This window comes from Triturus cristatus, chromosome 8, assembly GCF_964204655.1.
Source record: "Triturus cristatus chromosome 8, aTriCri1.1, whole genome shotgun sequence".
In the NCBI taxonomy this organism is placed as follows: Eukaryota; Metazoa; Chordata; class Amphibia; order Caudata; family Salamandridae; genus Triturus; species Triturus cristatus.
In genome coordinates this window covers 698,433,582-698,453,555 of record NC_140591.1, presented here as the reverse complement: position 1 = coordinate 698,453,555, position 19,974 = coordinate 698,433,582, and the positions used below count along the sequence as shown (strand labels likewise).

The 19,974-nt window shown below is 47.7% G+C and overlaps 1 protein-coding gene across 8 annotated transcripts in view; it reads left to right on the top strand.

Annotated features, from left to right (window-relative positions):
- Nucleotides 1-19,974, top strand: part of DOCK9 (dedicator of cytokinesis 9) — a 1,069,784-nt gene that overhangs the window by 482,577 nt on the left and 567,233 nt on the right. For all 8 annotated transcript variants that reach the window (XM_085622123.1, XM_085622117.1, XM_085622120.1 and 5 more), the window contains exon 5: nt 13,089-13,158. In XM_085622123.1, coding sequence (XP_085478249.1) covers nt 13,089-13,158 — 70 coding nt within the window. The remainder of the gene's footprint in view (nt 1-13,088; nt 13,159-19,974) is intronic.

Here is a 19,974-nt window from a genome sequence, read left to right as displayed (position 1 = left end):
CATAGGCATATACATTCCGCTATAAAGTATGGACGCTATCTTTTCATTCAGCATCAATAAAGTTGGTTTCATAAAAGTGCAAAAGTGCAAAGTGCAGTTTCATCAAGGATTTCTGTATCATCATATAAGTAAAATATGGGTTTCCACATTGTAAATTTTATGATGTCATTAACTATATGCAACATCAACATTTTAGAATTGCATATGGTTCCCATAAAAACATATAAAGTTTAAAATGTTATAATTGAAAATTTAAGCCCTTTCTTCATCCTAATAAAACTGGCAGCCAATAGGAATCTGCTAGTACCAAATACGATTAGCCTAGAACTGTCAGTTTTTAAAATGCGCAGCATTTCAGTATATTTCCTAATGCACAACTTCCTGCCCAATGGGTTTTATCCATTTCTTTCTGGCATTTTCATATGCAGGGCAGAAAAATAAAACATGCGCAATATTTTCTTCACTATCTTGGTGACACTGGGTACATTTACAATCATTTCCCTCTAGCTGCTTTTGTTCCCACCTCGATGTGACTTTATTTGAAGGGTACCGTACCTAAATTTCAGATGCAATATCTTGGCAAGTAATGGTTCGATCTCATCTAAAAACTATTCGAAACTGGGGTTTGTTTTAAACATTAGGAACTGGGTTGTGAGTGTACCAGATCTCCAAGTTAGGATTACATTATGCCTAATAAAATTCCAATAAACGGTTTTGATTTCCTGTTTTGAATCAGGAGTCAACAGATTCGGTTGTTCCCAAAACCGGCTCAAACCCATGTCCAAAAGCTATCTACGAATGTGGACCAACCAAGGGAAAGTTACGTGAGTATCAAGGGCCAATAATTCACTCAATGCTTGTCTATAATTTAACAATTCCTCAGTGGTCCATATTCTTATCCAGTATGATAAAGTCATCCAAACTGCCCTTTGTTCAATTCGCTTGATACCCAGATCAAGCGTTAGGGGATTACAGGTGTATTTTGGGGTAAGGCAATAAGCCTCCTCAAGATCTTATTTCCCCCCGTAATTAGAGGAAAAAAAGTGAGCTTCCCCCCCCACAATTCTGAGCCATATAAGGCGGCGGTTTGGGTCCTGGATTTATACACTTCAAGGGCTGGTGTAACAGCTTTTGTCGTGGTGGCAAATAGTTTTTTTACGACTGGTGCTGCGTATTGCGTTAAAATTGATCTGGATTTCATGATCTGGGGGTTCCATGACAGTTTGGAATCAATAGTTACCCCAAGATAAACAAAGTTAGAGACACGCTCCAAAATTGCTCCATCCAACTTTGTTATTTTTAAAACACTTATGTGGCCTAATAGTCATATATTTTGTTTTTAGTGGATTTATTTCCAACCCCTTTTGTTTACAATAGTGGTCTAGAGTGTTTAAAAGGTTTTGCAGGCCCTTTGGCGTTTGCGACAACAAAATAGTGTCGTCAGCAAAAGTTAGTGCACAGATATGATTCCCTCCTAATTTTGGGGAGTCATGGTTGGATTTTTGGAGAAACTCAACCATGTCATTAACGTATAGGAGGAACAGTGTTGGCGCCAGGACACAGCCCTGGCGCACACCTCTCTTGACAGGTTATTTACTAAGTTTCTGCATGTGGTGCGAAGGTGCACAAGCTAAGTGTTGTATTTATGTGCAAAGGTTAACACGGATCGAATATCACTGACGGTCGGGGGACTGCTTACAGTCATTAATACACCCAGATTATATTTTTATGGCCAATACTGTGATACCTTTTATGAAGGGCCACTGTTTGAATTCTTGTCTTCAGGGGAAAATGAGTGGAGAGGCTATGGCGCTGCTGACTCCAGAGAGGGAGATCCCGGCTTGAGTCTCTGCTCCGCAACATCTTGTGATTGTGGGAAAATCACGTAATCTCTCCCGGTGATAAGTTGGCAATATATATGTGCTGCAAGACAAAAAAAGCGCGGAATGAGGCGCTTTTACGGACGCTCTATTAAATAAAAAGCCACAGCGATTTCTGCTTGAAGATGTGGTGAAGGCGGGAGGGGTGTTCTTGGTATGCAAGCATTACGGGCACTCTAATGGGGCACTTTAGATAACAAAGAAAGTAAAACCAGCCATTGCATGGCTGCTGGAAAGAAAGTGACACCAGCCACATCGCTGCTGGATGATGTTTGGGATGGGTGTTGTTTGTAGGCAAGCATTACAGGCCCTTTATTAAACAAGCATTGGCATAGCCAATAGGTCTCGCTTTTGGGACCTTATAAGTATTTAGTTATGCAGCACAATATCCTTGGTGCAACAACTGTTGCATGGCTAAACACTTATAAGGTCCCAAAGGCGAGACCTATTGGCTATGCCAATGCTTGTTATTGACATGTTTTTCTTTTTTTAACCATGCGCAACAGGCTATTGCATGGTAGTTTCGGGACTCTTGTAATGTATGCTAGCCTCTCCCTTTGGACAGATATGCTGTTTAACGTAATGCACAAAACCACAACCCAGTCACAAATCTTGCGATCAGGAGGCCACTACTGCCTGACTCACTTTATTACACCCTCTAGTATCATTTGAACAGCACTGAACACACAAATTATTTTCTATTGCAGGATACTTGTAGAAATGCACGCAGGGTTTTGTGTGTTGTAGTGATTGCAATAAGTATGAGTTTGTGTAAACAGAATAATTTTACGAGTTCACATAATATTTTTATGAAAAGAACAAATCAAAGCTCTTCAATTTTCAACCTGATTACTATTGAAATTTCAAAGCACGGTTTAGTCCGTCAACCTTTTGAAAATATTGTTTTGTCCTAAACCTTCAAGCTACAGAAGTGCATCTTTAATAACACAAGCATTTGCAATGCAACAGGTCTCACATTTGTGAGAGTTTAAGCTATTAGCATTGTAAATGACAATGCCTTTTATTTATGTTTTAAAAACAAACACAAATAAAAGACATTGTCATTTACAACGCCAATAGCTTAAACTCATGTAAATGCAAGACTTATTGCGTTGCAAATGCTAGTGTTTTAATTGTCAGGGCTGCATCATACATGCAGGTCACGTGGCAAGGAGGACCGGGAAGTATAAGTTCCACTGAGGACAGGTCCTTCAAGATCTGTGAGCAGCCTGCGCTAGCTGGCGTTTCTGTGTTGGGACCCAGACTTGGAGTGTCAGGTAAGAAAATATTCTAAGATCTGTAACGTTTATGCTGTGCAGACTAAACTAGCGAAAGTGACTCATTTCGCAGAAGTCTGCTGCTGTGCTTCTTTGGCACAGTTCTGAAACATTTGCCTGTAACAAACTTGCACTAGTGCAAGCAGTTTTACTAGGATGGAAAATTAAAATTAATTGAGGTTATGTTGCATGTCATATGTGAAGTGGATGCTTTCACAGTTAATACACTGTATGCAAATATTCACATCTAGATTACAGTGACAATCTGTCTTTCTCCATACGCACTTCATTTCCATACAAAGGTGGCTTAACCCCAGCTCACTCGGCTCCTCCTTACCATGATGATGGTTAAAGAGCAAAAGCGCCTGAGTTGATTTTACTGTTGCAAAAGTATGCCTTGAAATAAAATAAAAATGAAAAAAAAGAAGGTAAAAGTGAAAGCAGGGGTGCCCGCGCGATGGCAAACACGCGAGTGCAGCAGCGGAAAAAGTGAAAGCTCCAGATGGCGCCTCGGGCGCTGAAAGCTGCCGGCTGCGCGCATGCACGCTCGCGTGAACGCCAGCGCTAGGCCGTGTGGCAGCGCTTTGAAAACCCGTACACTAAATGTCTCGGCCAGACCAGCGCATGCGCTGGATCAGGCAAGACCTAATAAATGAATGGCCACAGCGATTGCTGCTTGATGCTGTTTGGGAAGTGGGAGGGGTGTTCTTTGCAGGCAAGCATTACGAGCGCTGTAACGGGGCGCTTCTAAAAACAAGGATGTGCGGCGACGGAGGTGAGGATATGTTGCGCATGACTTTGCCTAGCAATACCTAGACCCAGTCGCACATTGAAAGATGCGGCGCTTTCACGGCTGTAGGTCCGAAGTGTGTGTTCTTTTCCGAGGCGCGTGACTTGTTCTTAAAGTTTTCAATGTGAAACACAGGGGATGGCGGATGACACCGCGCTGCCCGTTTTCCAGTTTCCAGATATAGCTGCAGCCTGAACCTGACTGGCCCAACCAAATGCTTTTCCTCCCGGTCCGTTTCCAAGCAGATGCCACAGCCCAGCTGCTTTACATTAGAGCGCACACACTGGAGCAGTGTGGGCTGCGGCGTCCTTGCGCGCGATGCTGACGATGTGTAACGCTTGTGCAACTGTTAAGGCGTCTGTGGAGGTGAGGGTGGCCCGCGGGTAGCACAGAACCTGGTGAATAGACTCTTTCACATTTATCAAGTTGAGGGGGGGAAAAGTGCTTTCCGGGGACCACTGGTATGGACGGTGCAAGGGAGAAGCGAGAAGCAGGACGTGGAAGGAAAGCAGCAACGAGGGGTGGGTGGGAGATGTGAAAAGCAGGAAAAACAAGCTCTCGCCATTGCGCAAAGGCAGCCGCGTGTTTATATTTGTATTGCGCTTTCACTTCAAGTGAAAGCGCGATGCAAAAATACGCGGCCACCCTTGCCAAAGGCACCTGAACGACTCAAAAAACATAGTGCCTACTAACTAATAAAGGAGACCATGTAAAGCTCCAAGTACACGATCCAGTCTGGATGGGCGGGGCCTAAAGGAGACAGGGTGGTAACAAAAAAGCCTAATTTTCAATCGGAGGCCAGCATTAAGCATAAAGGGTGACGCCAGCCAATGAAAATGATGGGCGTGGCTTCAAATCCCCTACAGCAATCTTCTTGATGACTGTAAGCCTCGCAGAGCGAGGAGCGCATGCGCGCCCCAGCGCTAGGTCTGCGAGACCTAAAAAAGGGCATCTTGTAGCATTTGGATCTCTATAGTCACACAAGAGGTCAGCCATCTGACACCGGGGTGCTGCTCGGGATTTTCCAGGTCTGGTCTGACACCTGTGGAGTGTTCTGGAGTGGGAAATCTGTAGCTAGATAGTCTCTACCAGATAAGGCTTTACAGAAGGTAAATAACTTGTTCATTATACCAGAATATACATTTATATATGACAATGTCATAATTGCTGCTTCTATGTACATATAGGTGCATATATAGAAGTCTCTGCCTGCTACAAATCCTTTAAGAAATATGACAAATGTGCATATTTCAACACAAGATAAATGTGCACATCTGACTATGTAAATATTGCTGATTCTATGCACATACAAGTATGTATATTGAGGGGTTTTCTCCAGCCAATGAAACCTTACTAAGGTGCCGATTAGGATCCTGGAAAAAATTTCCCCAACCCAATTGATTCTGGACTTTTTTCCGTACAAATGGTAAAAGCGCCGTACAAACTGCCAAGTACGATTCGTATGGGAAAAAGTCCATACGAATCGCATTGGGAAAATTCCCCCACACGTCCTCGGGTCGGGAAAAGTCTCCGACACGTCCCCGGACATTTTTACGTACAAATGGGAAAACTGAAGTCCCAATGCGCAATTACGATCCGTCCCATCCGTCCGATTGTACAACTGCATGGAAAAAAGACCGTCCGGAGCGAACTCCCATAGCATCCATGGAGATGTCCAAACAAGTGCCCGGTACGCGCCGTACCCCCCCCCCAGCCCCCCGTATGTACGGAGCGTACCCCCCAGCCCCCCGTATGTACGGGGTATACCCCTGTACCCCCCAGCCCCCCGTATGTACGGAGCGTACCCCCTGGGGGTCCGCACTGTACATACGGGGGGCTGGGGGGTACAGGGGTACGCCCCGTACATACGGGGGCTGGGGGGTACGCTCCGTACATACAGGGGGCTGGGGGGTACAGGGGTACGCCCCGTACATACGGGGGGCTGGGGGGTACAGGGGTACACCCCGTACATACGGGGGGCTGGGGGTACGCTCCGTACATACGGGGGGCTGGGGGGTACAGGGGTACACCCCGTACATACGGGGGGCTGGGGGGTACGCTCCGTACATACGGGGGGCTGGGGGGTACAGGGGTATGCCCCGTACATACGGGGGGCTGGGGGGTACAGGGGTACACCCCGTACATACGGGGGGCTGGGGGGTACGCTCTGTACATACGGGGGCTGGGGGGTACAGGGGTACACCCCGTACATACGGGGGGCTGGGGGGTACGCTCCGTACATACGGGGGCGGGGTAGGGCACATACCGGGCCCCCTAATCATCTCGCATCGCCGCGTACTTAGCTTTTCCGGCACTTTTTGGGTGCTGTAAAAATATTCCCATCCGGACTGCAGTCGGTGCGAATCGTAATTGCTGGTATGTAAAAACATGCCTAACTCCGTCCGGACGTCACGTCCGCGGTGTCCCGGATCACATTTGTATGTATTTTTCTGTCGGTTGGTCTTTTTTCCGATTCGTACGGAAATGGTGTTTCCGTACGAATCGTAATTGCATGTTTGTAAAGTTTTACAACCCGGTACGAGTCGGACGGAGAAAACGCTCCAACCCACTGTTTGTACCGGGTTTTTCCAGGATCGTAATCGGCCCCTAAGTGTCATGTGCATATATATGAATAAAATAATTTCAGTTTTTGATATGAAATAATTTTTTTTTTTTTTTTTTTTTTTGAAAACCTTTATTTCAAAATTCAGGACACAGCTATTCTGCCGACAGCCCGAAGGTTCGGCAGCATTGAGAGTTAGATACAGTGATGTGTCCCCAATACAGTTCAAAGAGTAATGCAAAGGTCCAATTTTAAATAAACACAGGAAAAACTCACAACAAACCCCAGCAACGCAGAACATTGAAAGCCCATGACGAAAGCCCCCAGGGGAGGCCGGACCCCACTCATCTACTAGTTACAAGACTGTGTACGGAGGAAGAAGGGGGACAGCAGAGGCCCAAAACGGTTCCTAAAACCAAACTGTGCTGGAACTTTCCAGGGGGAAAGCTGTTCCTCGGGAGGTTCCAGATCCGGGGCAAGACATATTCCCCCCCTGTATTGGTTCCACCGCCCCCAGATGGCGTGCCACTTCCGGGGGCGACCTCTAGAGCAGTAGACCGTCTTCTCCCTAAACATGCTCCAGTCCATGTTCTCCTTCCACGCGGTCAGTGTAGGGGGTCCCGAGGAGCCCCACAATCGCGCTATATCCCTTTTAGCTACCATGTTACCCAGAGTCACCCATTGGGTCTGCGCCTCATCGAGGTCAGTGGGCCCCCAGACGTTCAGGAGGCAACACCGCGCCTCCGGCTGTACCGCAGTGCCCGTCACCTCCCCCATAACTGCATGGACTCTCCTCCAGAACTCCACAATGACACCACATTCCCAAATGATGTGCAGGAAGGTACCCACCATACCACATCCCCTTCTGCACAGGCCGTCCTCCGAAAATCCCATGTGGACCAGCCTTGGCCCCGTCACATACACCCGGTGCAGTATTTTAAGCTGCACCAGCCTCAGACGCGACGGGATCGCAACCTCCTTAGGAGAAGAAACCGCTGACTGCCAGTCCTCATTATCCAACTCAAGGCCATCCCTAGTCCACTGTTCTCTCAGCCCCAAAAGCATATCTGCCCGGACGTTAATCAACTTCTTATATATGAGCGAGATCGTGCTCTCGGGCATATGACCATCAAGGACTCGGTCCTCAAGGGGAGAGGACTCCGGCACCTTTTCACCCTCCACGAGGACTGATCGGAGGGCGTGACGCAGCTGGATATACCTGAAATACTCTGAGGGCCCTAGCTCATACTCAGTCTGCAACTCCTCGAAGGACTTCACCCTCCCCTTATGCAGCACATCTCCCACCTTGGATATACCTATCAGGTCCCACTTATCAAAGCCCTTCGTATGCCAGAGTCTTCCCAATCTCTCCGATTCAAACAATGGGGTAGCGAGGGTGAGCCTATCCTTCCAGCCCAACGAATCAGTCGCCATCTTCCATACACGCACCGCCACACCTGTGGGCCCCGTGAGGGACGAGTCTAAGGACCGCGAATACAACGCCCTGTAGTAGTTGCCGCCACAAAGCAGCCACCTATCCAGGGCATACCCAGGGCTGATGGCAGGGCCATAAAACCCATGGTTGATCGCGCTCAGCTGCGTGGCCCAATAGTACCGTCGGATGTCTGGGAGCGCAATGCCCCCATCGTACCATGGGAGCGTCAACTTTGAAATAGCTATTCGCGGCCGCCCATCCCACAGCAACGTCCGTTGGAGGCCTTCGACCTCCCGAAAGTATTTGGCCGGTACCCAGTCCAAGGAGTTCTGGAGGGCATAGAGGAAGCGGGGAAGAGACATCATTTTGAACAGGGCCGCACGCCCAACAAGGGAGAGCGGCAGCCTCCGCCAACCTTCAACATCTCGCCTCAAGCGCGCCAAGGGGGGGAGCAGATTCCTCTCATAGCGCACAGCAGGATCCATGGATATAAAACTCCCCAAGTACACGAAACCCTGCTGGGCAACCTGTATCGAACATGTTCTAGGGATCAGTGGGACCTCGCCACTAAGAACGTACAAGTACGATTTGCCCCAATTAATCACAAGCCCCGAGTTCCTACCGAACGATGCGAGTACGTCACAGACCACTATAAGTGACTTCTTAGGTGAGGCAAGATACAGTAGGATATCATCGGCATAAAGCGAAATACGGTCCTCGTGATCAGGCGACCACCGAAGGCCCCGTATATCCGGGTGCCAACGTATCCACGCAGCCAACGGTTCAAGGGCGAGGGCGAACAACAGAGGCGACAGGGGGCAACCCTGCCGAGTACCCCTACCAAGCTGAAACGGAGTAGACGCCCGACCATTCACCACAACATTCGCTAGTGGCCCCTCGTACAGCAACCGAACCCAACTCACAAAACCGCGACCGAATCCAAACTTGGCCAGCACGGCCCATAAGTATGCCCACTCCACCGTGTCAAAGGCCATCGTGGCATCAAGAGATGCCACAATAGCCGGTTCACGCAGCGTGCCCGCCCTGGCGATGACGCCATGAAGACGCCTAAGGTTTAATGCTGTGTTTCGGTGCGGGATGAAGCCAGATTGATCCGGATGGACCAAATCGCCAAGCACCCTACTCAAACGGGAAGCCAGAAGTTTGGCCAGAATTTTCGGCTCAGCGTTGAGGAGTGAAATGGGCCGATAGGAGGCGCACCTATCTCGGGGTTTACCCTCTTTATGTATCACCACGATCGACGCCAGTCGCTGATCCAACGGAAGGATCCCATCCCCCCGCGCCTCCAAAAACATGGCGCGCAGGTGAGGGGCGACCCTATCCGGGAACAGTTTATACAGGTCGATCGGCAGTCCATTCGGTCCAGAGGCCTTACCCGAGTTTAACGCGCGAATCGCCCCCGCCACCTCGTCAACCGTTATGTCACCATCCAAATCATCCCTATCTATGTCAGAGAGGCAGGGCAACTCGATATCACGGAGGAGCTCAGACGAGTCCTCGGGCGGCCTGTCCGACACAGAGGAATAAACCCTACGAAAATACTCCGCGAAACACTTCACAATCCCCTCAGGTTCCACAATCGCCTCTCCCCACTCCCCCGTCAACTCTGGCACCACTCTATTGACCCGTTCTTTCCTGTCCAACCACGCCAGGAGTTTCCCTGCCTTATCACCAACGTCATACAGGCGGCCCTGTTGTTCCCTACTGAGGGTCTTAGCGGCGTTCGTAACCAGGTCCCTATACTCCGCCTGCTTCAAGCAAAGCTCATGCAGTGAGGACTCTGTAACCTCCTCCTCCATGGCCCCCTCAAGGGCCGCGATCTCCTCCTCCACTTGCCGCACCTCGCCATCCCTCCGATTCTTGGCAGCCACCACCAGGGAGAGGGCTTCCCCCCGAAGCACGGTCTTAAAGGCTTCCCACAGCGACACCGCCGAGTCCACGGTTCCCAGATTGTCCTTAAAGTAATTATCCACCTTCTTTACCAGGGCGCTGCGCATCTTGGGGTCTCGGAAATACCATGGATTGATGGGGGCCACCCTCCCTCCTCCCTCCCGACCTAGATCCAGCCGGATCCACACTGGCGAGTGGTCAGAGATACCGCGTGCCATGTGCCTCGCCTCGGATATCAACGAGGCATGTGCGGCCAGAGTAAGCAGGTAATCAATCCTGGAGAGGCTACCATGCGCCCCGGAGTGAAACGTGTATTGACTCTGTGTGGGGTGCCGGAGCCTCCAGCAGTCTATCAGACCAAACGTATCCAGGAAGTCTGGAAGCCATTTCTGAGCCCCCCCTGCGTCCTTGGGCGGGTATCTATCCAACAGTCCGGAGCCCACAGCGTTGAAATCCCCTCCCACTACCAGCATTCCCCCCGGAAGAGTCAGCAAAGCCCTGCCCAGTTCAGCAAGTGTGGAGGCCTGCAGGGCCGGCGGGACATAAACCGAAACCAAAACCAAAGTCCTTCCTTCCCACCGCCCCGCCACCGCCACAAACCTCCCCCTATCGTCAACAATGGTGGAGTCCACCTCAAAAGGCAACGATGCTCTAACAAGGATGCCCGCACCCCTGGACCCAGAAGAGAATCCCGAGTGTGCAATGAATTTATACCCCTTCCTATTCAAGGCATAGCACATATTACCTATGAGATGCGTCTCCTGCAGCAGGACAACATCTGGCAATGAGCGTTACAAAAATTGCAAAACAATCCCCCTCTTGATGCGATCCCCCAAACCATTAACATTCCAGCTTATAACACTTAAGCCCCTACCCCCCATCCTCAAACGGAAAGAGGCCCACCCCACACCCGAGGAGCCACCATGGAACAGCCCTGAGGATAATCATCATGCCTTGCAGAAATAAACCCCCCAACAACAAACACAAAATCCCCAAAACTCCCCCCACCCTGCACCCCTGCTGCAGCTTACAAAGCCCCCCCAACTTGCAGTGTGCCTGTCGCCCTACAAAAACAAAAAATCTACAAAAAGTACCCTAAGGGAGGAAAAGAGCACCCCTCGTCCTCCCGCAACCCTCCACAGTTACTGCACTCTGTTCGAATCTTCAGGTATGGTCAAAACAAGGCAGGCCGGCTCTGAGATCTCAGCCCTGTCCATCCCGGCCACTGTCTCCATGCTCGGCTGTGTCATCCCCCGTCCGTCGCCGGGGCAAAGCATCCAGCCATTCGTCGGCCATAACAGGAGAGTCAAAAAAGAAAGTCCGATCCTCATGCACCACCCGTAGTCTGGCAGGGAAAAGCATGGCATACTTCAGATCCAGTTCCCGAAGTCTCCGCTTCACCCCCAGGAAGCTCTGTCTCTGTCTCTGCACCTGCTGGGTGAAGTCCGGATAAAAATTCACCGACGCATTCTGGAAGGGGACTGGGCCCGTCACCCTCGAAGCTTGCAGGATAGCGTCCCGGTCTCGAAAGTGAAAGAGCCGGGCGACAATCGGCCGCGGCGGGGCACCCGCCTTAGGCCGCCCGCCCGGCACCCTATGGGCCCTTTCCACCGCAAAAAACTTTCCAAGGCCCTTAGGCTTCAGATGATTGAGGACCAAATCCTCCACAAGCAGGTCCGCCGAAGCCTCATCCGAGGACTCCGGGACCCCGATGACGCGCACATTGTTGCGCCTGGCCCGGCTCTCGAAGTCCTCCAGCCGGCGGGCGGCGAGGTCACTCTCGGCCCTCAGCTTCCGAACCTCGGTCTGCAGATCCGCAACATCATCAGTGAGGCCCGTGGTCTTGTGGTCCAGGTTCTTAACGCGCTCGTTCGTCTTGCCCAGGTCCGAGCGGATCAGATTGACATCTACCAGGATGGCATCCACCTTATGCGCCAGGGCCTCGAACTGTTTCCCCATCGAGGTCTGCATCCCGTCGAGCGCGCCCATGACATCCTGTAGGGAGAGCTCCGGTGTCCCAGGCGAGTCCTCCTTCTGGGCATCCGGTGCCTGGCTCGATCCACTCGGTGATGCTTTCAGGAGGGCATAGCGGTCCATACTGTTGACTTGGGAATACGTTCCCCGCCTGGTGGACTTAGTCTTCAGCCGATCCCCTTCTGCTTTGCCCGACATAATGGACTCCGGGCAGTCCAGTGCAGTTAAGACTGTTCCCTCTCAGAGAGAGGGATAAGGAGTGAGCAGCCCGCCGAGCGTCCTTGGGGTAATAAAGCCACCCAGAGCTCTACAGTGTCCGGGCAGACAAAGGGAACGAGATCGAAAGTGAAAGTGCGAGGACCTCCATCCGACAGTTCACACCTCGCCAGGCCGTTGTTGATCAACTAGGAGACGGGCATCCTGCCAACTCTAGCCCCTGGCATCCCCGGGAGTTAGGCCGCAATCTTCCGCCAGTCGTAAGTCCGGTTCCCGATGGGCGATCCGACCGCGGGTAGCATCAATCGCCTCCCTGACAACTCAGCAACACGGTGCCATGCATACCATCAGGATTAGAGACAGGATAGTCGACGGAGGGCGCGAGGGTCTCGGGAGCTCTAAGCTCACGCGGCCATCTTGGTCAAGCGCTAGGCTCCTCCCCGATATGAAATAATTAATTCCTCCTTTCAACCTTTGTCTCAGCCCCTCCTCTCTCTGACTCATCCAAAACCTTTCTGACTACTATGAACCCCCAAACATCCTTCTCAAACTTTCACATCCTTTTTTTTTTTTTGTAATGTCCCCCAGCTACCAGGTCCACATAACCACTATTTACAAAAACAACTTACTACTCCCCCTTCCAGATCCATTCCCATCATCCTATCTTTACTCTAAACTCTACTGAACCAACAAGAAATCAAGAACAAAAACCCAACCCAAAAAAACTCATGCAAATAAAAAGAAAAAAACTAAATGTTACAAATCTGCTAATTAACAACCTCTAATCTTGAGTTTGGGAGTAACGTGCTACTCGCCGCAAAGCTCTTCAATGCCTCTTCAGGGGTACTAAGCGCTATATAAATACCATTTACAATTACAATAACTGGAATAGGGCATTGTGTGTTTAATAAATAACTTGTTAAACAGGAATTCCAATAGTTCTTTTCTTCGTTTGCTTTAAAGTGTTGGGTTTGGTAAATGATAATGGTGTTATGCTCAAATTGAAAATGCTGAAGGTCAATAATATATATATTTTTTCCAGTAAAGCAACGAAGTCGGAAAAGCTGCCATCTCACGTTTATGAAGTGGATGAAGATGCAGATAAAGATGAGGTAAGCTCATTAAACATGCAGCATTTGAAACTCCAGCTCATATTTTCATTTTTCGCATGATTTTGGTTGTTTAATCCCAATGAACACACTGTAATGAGTGTCTAATTATTGAGTTTGCATGGTGCTAAAGGGAGGAGAAAAATAAACACCCAGCGTTTACTGCACAAATGATGCTCTGTACCGGGAGAAGTAAGGCTCTTTCGTAAGTTACTATGTATTGCTTATTTAGCTACATAATATATACATACGGCCAATCTTTAAGGGCTACGTTAAAACCAGTGGGAGAAGATGGTATTTAGTTGCTAAATTGCTTACTTGGAATTCTGGACCCTGAACTTGGTTTCAACATGTAAACAAAAAGTGAGATTCTACGTATATCATTTTAACTTTCTGTGCCTTCGATTGCAATTGTTTTTTTTTATTAATTGTATTCTGTCGTTAATGGCCATATTGAACGTTTCCAATCACTTCCTAATATCTATAATTCGGTCTCAGTTTGGACTCCACACAACAATGCTGTTCTTGTACGCACCTCATGTAGGAGATGCTCTGGACATGGCCGGACAGGCCTTTTATTCCAGCGGGCATTTCCCCAGTGGGCTGGAGCCCTTGGAGGCAGGTTTTGAAAGCCCAGGGGCGCTCCTGGTGGCTCTGCCATTTTCTGCAACTGCAGCAGGGGCTGGAGCTTTCAAAAGAGGGAGAAATGGAGGAAAGAGAAGTAGAGAGAAAGCTATCTGAAAGACAGAAGAGAGATAAGGACAGAATAGATGGATGAAAGGAGACAGATTGCAATGAGCCCTAGGGAGAGGGGCTGGTTTGAGCGTTTTTGCCAGGGCTGGTTTTGGTTCCCCAGTCCGGCCCTAGCACTGGATACAAAACAAATGTGCTCTCTAGAGCTCTCGGCTGCTCAGTGGAGCTAGGTCTCTATGTGCAGTTAAATTACATTAAATGAGTACGCCTGTGTTTCTGTTCCTGCCATGCTCTTGTGCTTCTGATGTGATAAAGAGCTTTGCTAATGTTAACGGTCTTAAATGAGATGTTTAAAACAATGGATGCTATATTCAGTAGGAATGCTATAGGTTTCCTACCATGGGCTATTTTCATTCTAAGGATGGAGGTGCTGTTGCTGCCTTTGTAGTATATGCAAAAACGCCTCTGTTATACAAAGAATTTTATTCAGCGAGTGCCGACAATCCACACATTTATAGTGCATTTCTCTCTTTGTGGTCACACAACATCTTCTCGCCACAGCTCAATCGTGAGATCACGTCGTCATTGACAGGAGTGTTTCCATAACTTCTGACTTTCATCCGTTATTTAAAAAAAGGTAATTATGTGGGGGTTTAACTGTACGCTTGAGTACACATCCATTGTATTGGTGCAAAGGAGAGAGCGTGTATGTTTGTGTTGGTTACCCTAGAAGTCCAATTTCAGGTTTTTCCCCTGCCATACATGTGTTTACGAGCATGGAAAATCCACTCAGGAATATATTACGGTGTCAGAAATAGAGGAACCCACAACTATAGCTCATTTCATTTAAGTTGTAGAAGCTTTTATTTGCATCTCTTATAACTTACTTTTACCACATTTGGTACATTAACAATTACCTTAACTTTTAAATGTAATAATGTTTAAGGATCTATCCAGTAAAATAATGGATGTTGTGGTTCGCTTCTAAGACCACATAACCATAGTTGTACAGAAAAAAAGAATAATTCTAACAAAAAAATTATTTGAAGAGACGTTATGGTACCAATATAGGTCCAAGCAATAATAGACATTTGCCAGTTTTGATTTGCCGTGCCGTCATAACGCACCCACAACCGTAAACTTTTAATCACAAATAGTACAATTAATGACCAGGCTCGTAACTTCCTATAGGGTGTATGTCAGAATTTAGACTACAAATATATTGTGTTAGAAAAATAATGTAGGAAAAGTATCAACATCCATACTATCGACAGGAAAATAATGGATATACAAGTATAGCTTTACTATTCTTAACTCCACACCTATGTAACCTGAAGATATATATATATATATATAACTTCAGGTTTTCAAGTTACGTAGAGATGGAGTTAACTTTTTTCCATTGTAATTTCGTACCATAATGTATACCTGCTTTTCTAGTCATATATCCTTCCCTATGATACTACCAGTGGCCTTATCAATGTCACCGTTGGCCTTATCGAGGTCGCCATCGGCATGGCTTGGAATATGTCATTTCCACTGACAACCAACAGATGGCCTCACAAACTTTTTACATGGTCCAAAAGTGTCATCATAATCCCAAATCGCAAAGACTGTCCTATTCCTCAAAGTGTGATCATTTGTCCAGTGCATGCTGGCACATGCAGATTTGAATGTACCTTGTGCAGTAGCACTGTGCCACCCTTTTCCTCATTTAAAAAATTCAGACTGTTGTGGTATGTATTCTGGCATAGAGAAGGCTTGTGTCACAAGCCCTCTGGTATGTGCACTCCATATTTTTCATGCAAGTTGCTTCCCAAGAGAGTATTTTACTCTGCTGAAAATGGAGTTCACTCAGCGTGGCTGACATTTTAACAAACTGGACTACATGCTCCAGGTCCAGCCTGTCATAACTAACGATTGGAGGCAATGGACTTATTCTTGTGCAGTACATTCATATTTCCTGCTTCCCCAAATTTGGAGCGCTACCTACCTACCGCCCGCCTTTGCCAAATCCATGAAGTCTGTCTTGACCCCTTCACTTCCTTCTGAATTCGAGGTGTTTGGATAGTTTGTAAATGAGAGGTTGCAGTACTCCAGGCTGATATTCCCCAAGTATCTTTATTGTCTAATTTTGTAACATACCTCTAGACAGTGTAAACCTTAAGGAAACTGTTTCCTCTTATCTTCCTGCCATTAGTTGCACTGCTCCTTCCTCTCTCCCAGTGGTGACTCCTCCGCTAAGGCGGAGGAGCGTCGCCCCACAGCCAGGAAGCAGCAAAAGAAAGGAAAAATAAAATGATAATAACATAATGTTATTATCATTTTATTTTGTCCTCCTGCTGCGGCATCGTGTGTGAGGGGGCGGGGCTGCAGAGCAGGGGAGAAGTAGTAAAACACTCCTGTGTGCAACAATTGTTTGGTCTGCCCTCTCAGACTGCCCAAAACAGTCATGCACCCTTCCCTGTCCTCCATGCAGGCTGCATTACAGCCTGCATGGAGAACATGCCCACCCCTCCAGCATCTGGCTGAGTTCAATGTCACGGCGCTCAGACCAATCACAACGCTGCATTGCAGAGTTGTGATTGTCTGCGGGGAGCATGGGAGCCCTGGTGCTTCCTGTTTCCTCACAAGATGCTAGGAAGAGGTGGGACAGGACACAGGAGAGGCGGCGGCGGCTGGCCAGCCGGGAGATAAGTGATTTTTGTATTCCCCTTCGCCCTCACCCGCCCTACTGCTGCTTCTAGGCAGCAGTCGCGGCTGCTCTCCCCATCCTAAACAGATCATTGTAGCTAGGTGGCAGTGTGTTGGCTGGGTGAACAAAACATTTAGTACATCACGGAAGGACACTTTTTGTCATCTCATTGAACCTAGCATGTTCAAATACATCTGCTATCTGAACAATTGGAGATGTGCTGTCCGTCCATCCAGTTCCGGCATTAGGGCGTTGTGACTAGTGCTGCTGCACTGGGTGCCAAGCATGAGGGGGTGCCCATTGCATGACTGGCTGAGGTGAGATTAGAGAAGCCTGAAGAGATCTTTGTTGCTAGCCTTTTTTTTTTTTATAAACAAATTTTATTATGTCGATATAGCCATCACCATGCAGAGCCCTGTAACCCAGAGACGTCTGCCAAATCCTTCATACATTTACATAAAGGCAATAGACAATTGTATATTCAATAACTCCCCAACTCCCGTCCCAACTCCCCCCGCCCCCAAACCCCAAAGATCGCACTTCCTACTGCTAGCCCTACTCTCCCCCCTCCATCCATCCCGCTCTCCCCTCGCAGCGTACGCATCCCCGCACCGCCCCCCCAGGACCACCAACATCCGTGTATAGCTGCCCCTATGGATTGATCTCCCTCTCTGCGGGGGGTTCCAGCCCTATTCCACGGTAGTCTGTCCAGCGTTTCCAGATCTTAAAGTGTTTGCGTGGGCACCCCCTGGCCTCGAAGACTGGCTGCTCCAGCCCCATACAAAAGTCCAGGCCGTTCTTCCATCCCATCATAGATGGGGCTCGTGTCGCCTTCCACTCCCTTGCAATGTCCCGCTTGGCCAGAGTGAGTCCCAGCAACAAGAGATGACGTTGTTGCTAGCCTTTTAAGGGGATAATAGCAATGGCATGATAACTCTGGTAGTTAATGCTATTGGTGGCGAAATATGTGATTTGTCTAGTCAAAGTTTTTATTCATGATAAAGTAGCATAGAGTGATAATGTTCCTGCTGCAAAACAATGCAACCTGTAACATGTCGATCATAGATGTGTATTTTATGTAGATACCACAGAGAGTTGCTGCTTTTGTCATTGTGATCCTTTCGTTACTCAGTGTTCAGAAATGACACTCCTAATATAAAACATTGGGCTATAATTTGGCATTAAAGCGCTGTGTGCAAATTGCAAGGCATCGGTTTAGAACCTTTTTTTTCCCCCTCAATCTTTTGTTATTCTAATGTTGCTTAAAAGTGTTTCCATGGGTAGTAAGCAATACAATGTGGTATGTTTCAAATCCTGAATTTATGAGGCAGATTTACTATCAATTTGAGGCTGGTTTGAACCACAAAAGTGACGCACATCTGGTGTTTTTGGGGTTTCCTTGGCAGCTCAAATTCAGAATTGCGTTGGACAGTAGCACTAAAGTACCATAAAGTAGCACTATGCACTACCTCTCGACAACGATGGCGTACTATGGGTGGTACATGGATGTACCCATTCACCCACCCACGAATTTTGACTAATTTTGGTAGAAAGGGATTTGCGTAAAAAAAATGATGCCTCATCGAGGCAGGCATAAATTTGGACAAAGATGTATTTTCTCCAGATCTTTCCAACTTTGCATGTGTGCTGCACTGTAAAGCACACATGCAAAGTGCTAATGTGTTAAGCTAGGTCAAAGCATATGCTTTTGCGCTGCAGGGGTACCCTTCCACTATAAAACCTATACTTGACATTACGCACACACCCTTGATCTATGGTGCAGAGGTGTGTGCATTAGCATAAGGCAGCCTAATGTACGCCAGCATCAGAGGAAAGGGCAACAGCACCATATCTTAGTAAATATTGTTCCATTGTGCTCTCTCCTTTTCATGCAGTGCAGTACAACAACTTTGGTCACTGCACTGCATGAACCATAATTAATCTGCCCATTTGTTTCGCCAGCCTTAACACTCTTAACATATAATGCCTACCAGTATGGGAATGTTTTTCACAATGTCTTAAGTAACTTTTCGTATACAATGATTTATACACTAGTGTGACTCATTGTCTCTGTATATGTTTGTGATGTAAAGTGCTTTGAGACTGCACTGGGATTGGTAGTGCTCTAAAATAAATGTGAGAGAAGTTAAGCAGAGATGGGAGACACCATTGGTGGTGATAGTGAGGGAATCTGTGAAGAAGGTCATTGGAGGGGTACCAACCAAGATTGTTGCACCAGGTGCCACCTACACTGAAGTCAGCCCAGGGTACATCCCACGTGTCCACCGTCTCTCTTGATAAGAGAGGTGGCACTCAAGCATGAGAGAGATAGATATTGACTGCGAGCATTAAGAGATGCTTGTCATCGACATGGAAATGAGTGGGCTATAATAGAAGAGAAATGCACTTGGATCTAATTGCGTTCCTTCAGAATGTCCACTGCTGCACCACATGGAATGTGTAGTTGGTAAGCCACAATCTGCCGCTGTTTCGGCCCTGTGAGCCCAGAAGCAAGTTAACCTTTTTCCTTCATTGAAGTTCTGTCCACTAACCTAGTCTAAGAATAGGAATAGTCCCATCCATGTAGACAGGACCAGAGAAGAGGATAAACGGAAACTGCCCTCTTGGTGCTGTGACCCAAATATAAAGGAGAGACACTACTCTGTGTGCTGAGAACCATCCTTATTTATTTGAAAAACTAAAGGTCATGTGCTTCAGATTATGGCTTTAGGACTGCTGCCTGGGAGAGGTGTTTACCTGGGATTGGAGGATCGCTGCCACTATTGTGCCCAGCTGAAGACCATGCTTGTTTAAAGAGATGCCATGCTACCCCTGAGTTTTCTGATCTCCAGAGAATTGGATTGGCAACATATCAAACAAGCGTTAGCCTTACCAATAGGTTTCACCTTTGGGACCTATTGGCTTTGGCAATTGTTTTTTGCGGGTCTGTACAGTATCGGGACACACACTGAGCAGCATCTTTTTTTTTGGGGGGGGGGGAAATCTTTTTATTAACAAAGCTCAGGAACATTGCAGACACAAAAATCTTAATCCGGGTTACAAGACAATGTAGATTTTCATCAGCTTTGATGGACAGAAAATCTGGATTTTATTAAAGACACGGAGGCTAATATTAAGCAATCCTCTTTATTGCGCCACCCACAGCAGCATCACCAAAGAACATAGAACAACAAAGATCTTAGAACACTAACAAAGAGCCGGAACCTTCATGACTCTTCCTTCTTTTGTGCTGCATTAACATAAACTCAAGTCTTAATATAATACATAAAAAGTCCATGAAAGAAGTAATCCCCATGAAACATAAGATCTCAATCCGGGTAAAATCCTTCTTCCTGAATCATTGCTGTCCACGTCCTGAAAAATAACAAATAAACATTACCCACATGGGTAGGGAGAGGTGGGATAATATA